This window comes from Periplaneta americana, chromosome 15 (assembly GCF_040183065.1).
Source record: "Periplaneta americana isolate PAMFEO1 chromosome 15, P.americana_PAMFEO1_priV1, whole genome shotgun sequence".
Taxonomy (NCBI): Eukaryota; Metazoa; Arthropoda; class Insecta; order Blattodea; family Blattidae; genus Periplaneta; species Periplaneta americana.
Genome location: NC_091131.1, coordinates 70,661,215 through 70,673,702, shown reverse-complemented (window position 1 = coordinate 70,673,702; position 12,488 = coordinate 70,661,215). Strand labels below are relative to the sequence as shown.

General features: G+C 36.5%; 1 protein-coding gene across 1 annotated transcript in view; it reads right to left on the bottom strand.

Annotated features, from left to right (window-relative positions):
• Positions 1 to 12,238, bottom strand: part of Sarm (sterile alpha and armadillo motif) — a 406,159-nt gene extending 393,921 nt beyond the window's left edge. The window contains exon 1 of the mRNA XM_069847647.1: positions 12,107 to 12,238. Within this exon, the coding sequence (XP_069703748.1) occupies positions 12,107 to 12,232 (126 nt within the window). The 5' untranslated portion in view covers positions 12,233 to 12,238. The remainder of the gene's footprint in view (positions 1 to 12,106) is intronic.
• Between the last annotated feature and the right edge of the window lie 250 nt (positions 12,239 to 12,488).

Genomic DNA, 12,488 nt, shown 5'->3' with positions numbered 1-12,488 from the left:
CGTGAAATCCTGCTGTCCTTTTTATGATAACTGTTTTCAAACTTTCCGATTTCATATTTCAGAAGCATATTGTCAAAAGTCTCTATATGCAAAACTCTATTTCTGAGATCTAATTCAATAATTCTTAAGTAAATGCTTTCAGATTATATTCTGAGTTTTGAATTCAGTTCAGCAACTAGATCCCTTTTCCTATTTGTAATCCTTATGTAGCGATGTTTCTGATTCATCTTTATTTCACTCCAATATAATTACTTTGTGCAGTTCTTGTAGCTGCATTTCGAAAGAGAATTCTGACATCTCACTTCTTATCAATACTTATACGAACAAAATCTAACTTATATTTTGCCGTATTCAAAAAGATAACATGCCAAACATATTTTTTATCAGCGGAGATTTGATCATGTGTAGACCTGCTGTAAAATTCTAAACCTCATTTTGTACCAGGGTACTGCTTCTCCACTTCATTCAACAAGTTAAATATATATATATATATATATATATATATATATATATATATATATATACTCCATATACTACAGCATAAAATAAGTTCCGTTATTCTATCAGGAATCGAGAACATTCACTCTCACTATATTTTACTAATAATATTTAATGTTGCTTCAATTTATTTATTTGAATATACAATTTCTTTAACCCTATTTTACCCGAAAGTACATTAGGGTTATAGTTATAGACTGATAGTTTATATTATTACAAGGAGAATTCATTTGACGTGGGTAACCCAGTCTTGCTGCTTGAAATTAACACATATCTGATACATTAATTTGAATTAATTAGAAATTCTTAAATATATTACATATAAAATTACAAAACTGTTTATAACAGCATGTTTTTCTGAACACATTGAATAACGGTTTGTCATATACTACATTACAAAAATGTAAATGGCCGACCAAAATAACTCTTCCGTTTTCGAATACTGGAAAATGAAACAAAACATGATACACAGTTTGCTGTTCCTCACAGATACGTAAGTAGCCATTTTCCTTACATAATTTAAATCGTTCTAAATAAGACCCAAATTTCCCATGACCCGATAAAAATTGCGTTAGTATAAAATCCGGTATAATTTTGTTGCTATTTAACCACCTCCCTGATTAACCCGGGTTAACTCGGGTTGCTAACTTGTGTCAAAATTTATTAACCCGAGTTAACTCGTTTGAGTGCCATTTTCGCTGCTAAGGATTATTATCCCTAATATATGTTTCCATTCTTTCATTAACCTTTTCCTCACTAGATGGCTACAGAAGTTAGTGATATTGCTATATCTGGTGGTGTTTTTTGTACTTCTTCCTTGCGAGTGGAATTCTATGCTCAAATAGCATTCACACACAGTAGTGAGTAAGTAGATGCTAGTTAGTTTTGGCGGTTTTTGTTTGTGTTTAGTGTTTTTTGTGCTGTTTTGTGTACAGATGGATCAAGTTAGTGATTCCGAAACTTTTGATCAGGAATTTATTCCTGTAGAAGATTAGGAAATGAAACATCGGTATCAGAAGACGAAGTGTTAGACCAACAAACAAATTCAGATCAGTTGATGTCGCGTCTTTTCGACAGTGGTTTGAATAGATGACATCTGGCTCCATTTCTACTGCACCTCCGAGGTCCCCATTCCCTGAAATTTTAACATTGTTTCTGATAACGATAATTCTCAATTTTTTAAATTATTCTTTGATAATGACCTCATCAACATTATAACTTATTCGAGGAGACGATTCGGCATGCTAATAAGTGTTCACAGAATGCTGAAAATAATTCGTGGCGGCCTACTACAGACTCTGAAATACGTGTACTTTCGGGCATAGTGATACTGCAGAACATTATTCACAAACCTGAAGAACAGATGTACTGGTACAAATATTCAATGACTGCTACACCATTCTTCCCAAAACGCTCTCATATACGTAGGAGATTTGTCGAATTGAAAAATTCCTGCACTTCGCCAACAATGAGGACTGTGACCCGGAAACCCACCCATATCTGAAATTGAATGAAGTCTGGTTTATTTTTCGGAATCTTGAAGACAAATACACTCCCGACAGAGATGTCACCATCGAAGAGAGCCTATTGATTTATAAGGGGCGACTAGGGTGGGTACAGTATAGTATATAATTAAAACGAGCCAGGTTTGGGATAAAGACACATATATGCTCTGCGAATCTAAGAGCGGGTACGTTTAGTCCAGTATAATTTACACTGGAAAAGGAACCATTCTTGATAACGACTACAAGGATATTCCAATGTCTAGCCAAGTAGTCATGACACTCATAAAGTCTTTACTTACTATTGTCTTACAACTGACAATTTTACACATCACCCAAGTTATCCAACATGCATTTCACACACTACAGACACTTACGGGGCTGTGAGAATGAGTAGGAAAGAGATGTCGCCAGGAATGAAGAGAACAAAGCTGAAGAAGGGTGAAATTGCAGCCTTCCCTTCCAGAGGGACAAGAACATTACCCTCAGGTTGACGGATAAAAAAGATGTGGTGCTTCTTAGCACAATACACAGCGCTGAGATGATCGTCATCAAGGATGATTTGAAGCCGAACAACTCAATGGGAGGAGTCGACAAGGTAGACCAGCACTAGCAGCTTATCCTGTCCCGCGAAATAGTGGAAAGCGATATTATAAAAATATCTTCTTTCATCTTCTCGAGTTGGCCCTGTGGAATTCCTACGTTTTGTATACGATATCTGAACGCAGAAAGACATCCTTGGACTATCGAATGGTGGTAATTCGTAAGATTTTCGAAAAATACACCCCGAATGTCCTATCACTCAAGGCAGGATGGCCAGGAAAATCGCCCAACCCACTTCGGCTTACAGGTAGACATTCTCCAGAAGTTATTCCACGAAATCTGAAGAAGAACAACCAATCAGACAGTGTTTCATGTGTAGTATTGCGAGAGACTCAAGATACAATCAAATTCGACACAAGAGCAGACACTACTGTCCGGAATGCAATGTGCCACTTTGAGTAATACCCTGCTTTCGAGTCTATCACACGACAAGCAACATTTAACTGGTATTGTACCTCATAAATTAATCCATAAAGAACATAAGTTGGTAAATAGTTCAGGAGAAAATCAAAGTGGGACAACTACCAGAGCTGGAATCAAGGTGCACGAGATAACTCGGGATAATAATTCAGGTATGAATGTATGTCTATTCCATAATGATTTTTAGGTATGTAAGAAAATTAGTGATGTACAGTGATTCTGCAATATTAAATGACCTCTATACGAAAATAAAAAAATATGACACTTTTTTCACAAAACTGGTAAAATATATAGTAAGGGAAGAGGTTAAGCGGGAGTCGACCCTAGGAAAAAAAGATTTCTCTCGTAACTGAACCCTTTGTACTGCATAGCCACTTATTGTTCCACCTATTCATTATGTGCTCATTTATGTTTCTTTTCACTAATGTTGCTTCAAAGTGAAATATCGATTTTTATAGATTCAGAAAAATTTTCGACGAAAAATGCTCGAATATCTATTTTCTTAACAGTTTTGGTACTGCTAGTTGAATATATCTTATGTCTATAACTTTAGTGTCATTGCAAATCGGAGGAAATGAAAAAATGTCGACAGACATGTGTATTTTCAGCAAGATTTCGTCTCTCTCAAACTGCCTTAAGATCGAACCCATGACTCTCGCAGCCTTCCGATTTGGCACCGCTGTCTATGTTGCCGTGTCATAATATTAAACATTGGCTTTTACTAAACCGAAGGTGAAGAAGTTACAAGACGTAGTCGTCCCTGAAAGCATCTGTTGAATGACATCATCGGCGACAGGTACTGGAACTGCATGTTTCGCTCGAGTGTCGTATGGATTGTTTGCTTTTCATCAGGACGAGTTTATTTTTGTGGACCGTTTCATTACTCGAAGTTACTGACCCGTTTCTTGTAGGCCTAACTAGGAAAACCATTACGTCAGAAATGGACGAAGGAGACAATATCCGATTACTTCGATAGAACCCTTTCGCAAATTAAAATTTAATCGTAGGCCTATGTTACGATTTGGTTCAATTTTTTCTTTCAACACGTAGGCTATTCGAGGAGAAAAATATATAGTATGTCCCCTTGAACTAAAATCTGGAAATTAAAAATGACTGTAATTTTAATGTAACCATAAAGTTATGTTATCCACTCTTTATTGGTTATGATTTTAATGAAGATGTAGTCACGTCAGATTACATAAAATTACATTCTGTAGTATAACATAAAAAAGAAGAAAAAGAGTGTAGACCCTTACTTACTTACTTACAAATGGCTTTTAAGGAACTCGCAGGTTCATTGCCGTCCTCACATAAGACCGCCATCGGTCCCTATCCTGTCTAAGATTAATCCAGTCTCTATCATCATATCCCACCTCCCTCAAATCCATTTTAATATTATCCTCCCATCTACGTCTCGGCCTCCGCAAAGGTCTTTTTGCCTCCGGCCTCCCAACTAACACTCTATATGCATTTCTGGATTCGCTCATACATGCTACTATTCCTTTGCAGTGATCGTGCCAGAGAATCAGTCCCATTCCGAGGCTTATTGTAAGGTTTCGTAACAGGCTGTTTTTTACGGTGATGGGTTGTTAGCCCTTCGTCCAACACCCAACCTGGAGGACCACCCCTTATCGGCTATCCACGACTGCTTATTCAATATATTCGCAGCTACCCTCCATATCTGGAGGTCGTCTCCTCTATCCGCAACCTGAGGACGCCATGCCGTGGTAATAGGGACCCACAATACATGGGAGTGTGGAAGACCCTATATACAAAAAATCCTGTATACGCTCGTAGAATATAATACAGAGTGCCCCCAAATTTGGTGCCCCATATAAAACCGGTATGCCTCACTGTCTCACTGCGCCTGGCTACTGCAGTCCGTTCATAAATAAAGTTGGCCTCACTGCGCTCCGTTTACGTACTGTTAGAGTTCGACAGTTGAGTTTTAACAATATTTGAGTTTGAAAGTATTGTGAATATCGTGGAAATGTTGTGGGAGAAATGGTGCTGTTTTCAATCGAACATCTAATTGATATTGTGGAATTTTACATAAAGACAGGCTCCATTAAGGAGACTAAAGAAATGTTTGAGGCGAAATATCCTGTCAAGATACCCAAACCAGTACAATTCAAGATCTGTATAAGAAATGAAGGACTACAGGATCCGTTGTGAATGTGAAGAAGAAAAAGCGTCCGACAGTGGAGCCCGGCTGTAGTCCACAGAATTTGTACGGATATAAGGAGAAGCCCCAAAAATCGATAAGGAGATTATCTCAGCAAATTGATCCCGCACAACATGCCATCCTGTGCTAAAAAGAGCTCAAATGGCAGTGAGACGCACCGGTTTTATGTGGGACACTCAGTATATAGCCAACAAGGTTTAAACTTTTTTTTTTTTTTTTAGGCAACCCAAATATCAGTCGAGACATGTGGGAGGTATTTAATGATTTTGCAGGTTGTGTAGCCTATAACAATTGATTCGAACAGAATTATCTAGAGTTGCACCTGGTGTTTTGTCATTTACCAGAAAGAGACAACTTAAAAAAAAGCTCTTAGACGGGAGCGTAGGAGAGATCTATTACCTGAACAAAAAACATTGAGTGATTTAAAATACAAGGAAACATTGACCGGTTCTTATATTATATGATTCCTATGAAGATGAAGATTTTGAAACTAGCGATGAGCGAGTTTTGGTGTTTGGAACAAGAAGAAATGTGGAGATTTTACTGAAATCAGGGACTTAGTATGTTGATGGTATCTTCAAAACCGCCCCAAACATATTTACACAAATTCTCATTATTTTAGGAGTGGTACCCACAAGGAATGAGGACCATAAAATTCCTTTCCCGTTTATTTACTCTAGAATATTTAAGGACGTTGGGTTCCTCGCCCTCCTTGGATCTCCCTCGTTCTTCCTGTATCTTCCTCGTTCTCCTCATATTTCCCTCATTCTCTTTGTATTTCCCTCGTTCTCCTTGTATTTCATTCATTCTCCTTGCATTTCCCTCGTTCTCCTTGTATTTCCCGTTTTCCTTTATCTACCTCATTATCCTCATATTTCCCTCGTTCTCCATGTATCTCCCTCGTTCTCCTTGTATCTCCCTCATTCTCCTTGTATCTCCCTCTTTCTCCTTGTATCTCCCTCTTTCTCCTTGTATCTCCCTCATTCTCCTCGTATTTCCCTCGTTCTTCTTGTATCTCCCTCGTTTTCCTTGTACCTCCCTCCTTCCACTTGTATTTTCTTCGTTCTTCTTTTACTTCCTTCGTTCTCTTGTATTTCCCTCGTTCTTCTTGTATTTCCCTCGTTCTTCTTGTATTTCCCTCGTTCTTCTTGTGTTTCTCTCGTTCTCCTTGCATTTCCCTCATTCTCCTTGTATTTCCCTCATTCTCCTTGTGTTTCTCTCGTTCTCCTTGTATTTCCCTCATTCTCCTTGTATTTCCCTCGTTCTTTTTGTATTTCCCTCGTTCTTCTTGTATTTCCCTCGTTCTTCTTGTGTTTCTCTCGTTCTCCTTGTATTTCCCTCATTCTCCTTGTATTTCCCTCATTCTCCTTGTATTTCCCTCGTTCTTCTTGTATTTCCCTCGTTCTTCTTGTATTTCCCTCGTTCTTCTAGTTCTCTTTGTATTTGCCTTGTCCTCTTTGTTGATTTACCTGTTGGTTTAGCGTTGATAGTTAATTTAAGTTTCACTCTCTACTAAGTGTTGTATTATTTCAGCCTGTTCTCTATTGCCATTGAAAATACTAGGCCTACATAAAGCACTCTGTACAATGTAGGTTCTGTCCGACTTCTCCTTCATTCTGGAAGTACTAAGAGCCTGCAGTTCACAAGTGTATACACACTTACAGCACACTTAACTTTCGACTTATTACGTCGTAAACCAGTCAATGCTAATTAGTAGCACTGTTACAATGAAACTCTCCATTGCAAGAGCTGAAGTTTCCTTTCACTGCAGAAAGTCGCTGGTGATTACAGTATATTCTTTAGCCTATCTCTTACAGCAACTCTTCCTTCTTATTTACGAATATTCCGTCAGGAGACATCTTGTAAAATTTATAATCACAAATTTTATTTAACGATTGTTCATTACAATGGCAATGTTTTTGATGAAATATGAATAGTAATTTCTGTCAAAATATTTAAAATTAAGCTAAAATTGAAGCTGGATTAGAAAGAAGGAATTTTGCAGAACACTTGGTATTGTGTAAATTATTATTTTTCTCGATAAGGTCATGGTAAGCTTTCACCCCCCTTTTCTTTTATGTCAAACATCTAAAAGGCATTATCTGACACAGTGAAGAAAAAGTTCAAGGCACAATTTAACACGGGAAGAAATCACAAACGCTTTTAAGATAGTTGCATTCACAAATCATAAATATGAAACAATATAATAATATATTTGTTACAACTCTTTACTGCTCAAAATAGTTGTAGGAAAGCAGAATATGCACTCTTTTGATGAGGAGGATAAGCCAAGATTGTTTGAAAAATACTTCAATACTGCTCTTTTTGCATATTTATCATTGTTGCATGCCATGTAAGATGCAGCACGTTCAATGGTTACTACGGAAACGCTACAACCAAAGAAATGTCTTTGTAGGATAATTCAAATAAGGCTGTAAACTGAGCATGAGTGTTATAATAACTGGTGTCAATGGTAATTTGGACATATGTGTATGTAATATATAAAACTAGTGGCTTGTGCAGAAATTGCTGCAAACTAAGTCCATAAAAAGTTCAAATAAAAATTGTTGAGATTTATTTTCAATGAAGAATACCAGACATTTTGATAGTTATTTGCTTCCATAATAGTGAAACATACTACCTCTGAATGTTTTTTTTTTTTTTTTTGCCAAATACTTTTCTTTGAACCTATCCGCCTTCAGTTCTTGAGTTTCAATGCGAAATCGCTAGTAACAATGTCAAGATGATCAGTGGGTTTTTCATGTGGGAGTAATGCATTAGCTATTTCGGGTCATTGCGGATTGCACGTGAAAGTTAAGAAAATGTAAGGTTTGTCACGCTTGAACAAAAGACTTAGCATCTTGGTATAGCTGCTGCATGTTTCGTGAACTACCCTGAAATGTAGAGGGCAGAATCACTTTTTCCACACTAAGAGATCTTGCTGAGGTGATCAAGAGACTACAAAATCTTGTAGGCCTCTTATTTTATCAATAAGTAATACCTTTTGGTCTTTTCTTATGAATTGTAATTTTTTGCGCTTCTTCCAGACAATACTGATCTATCAAATACTGCTGGATTAATTTGTGTAGTCCAGACCTGTGGAGTAACGGTCAGCGCGTCTGGCTGTGAAACCAGGTGGCCCGGGTTCGATTCCCGGTCGGGGCAAGTTACCTGGTTGAGGTTTTTTCCGGGGTTTTCCCTCAACCCAATACGAGCAAATGCTGGGTAACTTTCGGTGCTGGACCCCGGACTCATTTCACCGGCATTATCACCTTCATTTCATTCAGACGCTAAATAACCTAGATGTTGATACAGCGTCGTAAAATAACCCAATGAAATAAAATAAATTAATTTGTGTAACAATGAATGCTATTTCGTATATTTTCTGTAATATAGGCTGTTGTGAGGAATTTATTGCTGAGATGTGGAAAATGAGGCGAATGATATGTCAGAGTTGTAGAATCTTATATGCGCCCTAAATAAAATTGTCCATCGTAAATCGTTAACAGCTTCAGTGTTTCATTTATTGCTGGTTGCGGGAAATAAACTTACTCATCACGGTAGCAAGAAGTGAAATGGCATGCTATTTTCCCTACAACAAAATATGCTTGGCAGCGATCACAAATCTAATCAATTAAACCAAAGAAATATGAAATTAATTTTGATGCAGTTTAAAGACGCAGCTAAAATAGGAAGCATGACTCAATTACTACCAAGGAAAGTTAGAGAATCAGACATATAAATATCTATATCACACTGCCATTACATATATTAAAAGGACCCACGCCACTTGATTAATAATTGTAAAAGTATTTCATTTTTAATAACTATTGTTACCTTACGTAGGGGAGAGTCGGGTAGTATCGGACATCGGGTAGTATCGGACAGTGCGTTTCTTTCATCTACCACCATATTGTAGTACCTGAATGACATGGTTACGTTTCTCTATGCGACATCACAGAAACGTAACCATGTCAATCAGGTACTATCATCGTGTGGTAGATGGAAGGAACTCACTATCCGATATTACCCGATGTCCGATACTAACCGACTCTCCCCTAAGTTTTATAGTTTTCAGTAACATAAGTTTATATAGGCCTATAGCCGTTACTCAGTAAATTATAGAAATGAAGATCTAATATAAAATATTCTTTCTCTGTGTCTACTTACATAAAGCCCCAAAAGGTTTCACTTTCATATATCAGTATAGCATTATGTGTTGCATTAACTATAATAATATTTCATTTTAATGGTAATAATGTCATCAAACATTCTTAAGTTTTGTAGTTCTTAATATCCAATACACAGCTGTACTCGGAAAACTACAGATCAGAGAATCAGACCTGTAAATTATTTTTATACGTTATCAAAAGATTGCACAAATGAAGATCGACATATTGGCATTGTGATGAGAAAGAATCTGAGCCGTCTGAACTCTATGTCAGCAATCCTGTAGGTCATGGCCTTCGTGTAATAGCCTATTGTTTATTGTAGTGTGTGTTTTGTTTTATTCTGAAATGCAACACGGCCGACTTGATGCTCGCTTCGCTTAAGGAAGCGAACATCAAGTCGGCCGGGAATGCAATTAATTAGTTCTCAAAACTGACGAAATATGGATTATGGGAAAAAGGAAAATGATGTAGGAAAATTGACATTTCATTGAAAACTACTATTTTTCCGAAAAACTTTGTGTTCCAAGCTTCAAAATGAGGGGTCATTTATTAAAATCCGTTCAGCCGTTTTCCCGTAATTTTCATTACCAGTTCAAATTATATATATAGATAGGTATTTTAATTACAATTTGTGTTGCTTATCTGATATTTTGTTATCAATTGGTGTTCCCTTATTACAAAATGATTTATATGGAATACGATGTTTTTGGAAATCGTACAGATCAAGAAGTTCTGAGGGATCGTATATTAAGACTTTCTACAGAAAAAATATTATACTTAATTTTTATGAGTGAATCTTCAATTTCATTTAATTAGAGATAAGATATCAACGTTAAAGATTTAAATTGTTAGAAATTGTGGTTTGGGTTGTCACAAAAGTGTACGATTATGCAATTTTCATTGTTGTTGGATTTATTTTATTTTCAATCTCAGCTATATAATTTGATTTAATATTCAAATTAAATTTATTATAATTTTGAATTTTTAGTCCAACTGATCTGCTTACATTTTTAAAAGTAAACTTAAGTGTTCAGTTGCCATTTCACTGTGGTAATCGATACGCAATATTTGCATTTGGCTGACTTCTTGTTGATGGTTATTATATCGTACAGTTCTGACTTAGAACGCATTCTGAAAACTTTTGCTTGAACACTGAGAGAGAACAAATGTTCATACTCAGGATGACAATCGAATCAGGGATCACATGATTTGTAGTCACGAAGCCGTATGTTAAAGAATCTGTTTATTACACGAGGATTGTCACTTTTAATAGCATTGATAGATAACATCGTCTGTTGTTTATGCAACTAGCACAGCCTTAGTGTACCTAAGGTTGCATTGTAGCCTATTTTACGAATCAGAGCGCTGCAAAATAGCGCTTACAACCGGTTTAGATTCGACCGGTTAGAGAACATCCGTCAAGATCGGGCAACCATATGAATATTCGATTTTCAACTGATTACCCCTCACGTTTTGTAGGTAGGCAGAACACCAGGCGCACTTCATCATACATGAAACCGACATTTTCTGAGTACACAAACGGAGTAACAATTAAAGGAAAAATTTACTTTGTCTTATTAAAAAATATGTTTGCTTGATATACGTCTACAATTATTGATTGGACACTTTAATACACTTATCTTCATAACTAATACATAAATGAATAAAAATGGACACTAGTAACAACACAGGAAATAAGTGTAATGCAGAATATGAAATCTGGTGCGTAAAGAAACGCAAGCATAAAATAAATTACAATTACTTACTAAAGAGAAGAGAAAATAAGTATATAGGCCTACATTGTAGTGTAGGCCCTAATATTTACATTCGAAACTCAAAATGCATACCTTTAAAATTGTAGTTGTTAATATATAATGCCTTTTAATTACTCTAAAGAGTTGCATTATTATTTCATTAATAAATCATTTTTTAAGAAGATAGATTGTTATTAAGAAAAAGAAAAGTACTCTGACGCTCAAATGCTTGTACTTTTACGAAGCATGTTGTTGTCCTTGAAGGTACCCAACTGTAATAGGCCTACCTAGACTAGATGAATGAACCAATCAATGAATCTAGGAATGAATCAACTAATGAATCAATGAATTAATCAATCAATCAGTGAATCAATGAATTAATCAATCAATCCATACATGAATGAATCATAAATTGATGTACGAATGAATCAATGTGTCGATGAATTGATGAGTGGATGATTGATTGAATGTACTAAGAGAGGAAGAATTATCAATTGAATGGTAGGCCAACACGATGATAAACGCGTTCTTGTAAGGGCTCGTGTAACTCCTGCATGGTGAAATGTGGTCTGCCCTTGCCGTCCACCCACAAAGTATGAGAAACAACTGGAATATTCGATAAACCGACCCTGACTTGTAAGACACTCCGCGAGATGGGAGAGCTTTGCATACTGACTATAGCGCCAGGCGTTCAATAGCAATATATAATTTCTATTTCTCGAAACCGGTTGTGCACGACATTATAAATGCTACTAGAAAATGTACCTTATTCCATACTTCCATTTCGTATGCTATTGTAGACTGCAGCTTCACAGTTCTATAGGCTATAGCCTACCAGTATCCACTTTGTGTTGCAATTACCCTTTCACAACGATATTCTGCATTATTCATATGTTGGTAGTACTGGAGCATATTGCATAAATATTTTAATTGCTTTAGCGATTAATATTGTGATTGAAGTATTGAACTTACCCTCTTAACAACCGCCTTGTTGACCGGTTTCTTCACTTGCTGACCGCTAAGCTGGCGTTGGCAGCGACCCACGGCCCGCTTGCTGCCAGCGGCCTTCCTGTTCATGTTCTCGCACATCTTCGACATTCACACCTACCAACACAAGCACACAGAATCACAGTTGCGAATAATAGAAAGCAGTTCAGCATATTACAAAGGAATTCTGTTCGAAATTGTACTAGATATACAGATTTTCAGTTTTACTGATAAAGAAAATATACCGGTATAGTCTATCAGTCTTACTAATAAAAACTCTATATACAGACGTTTAACTGTCTTATACTTATACAATGAGTAGTTCATTTATAAGTCGTATGTAAATTCCTTACTAATAATCACTACA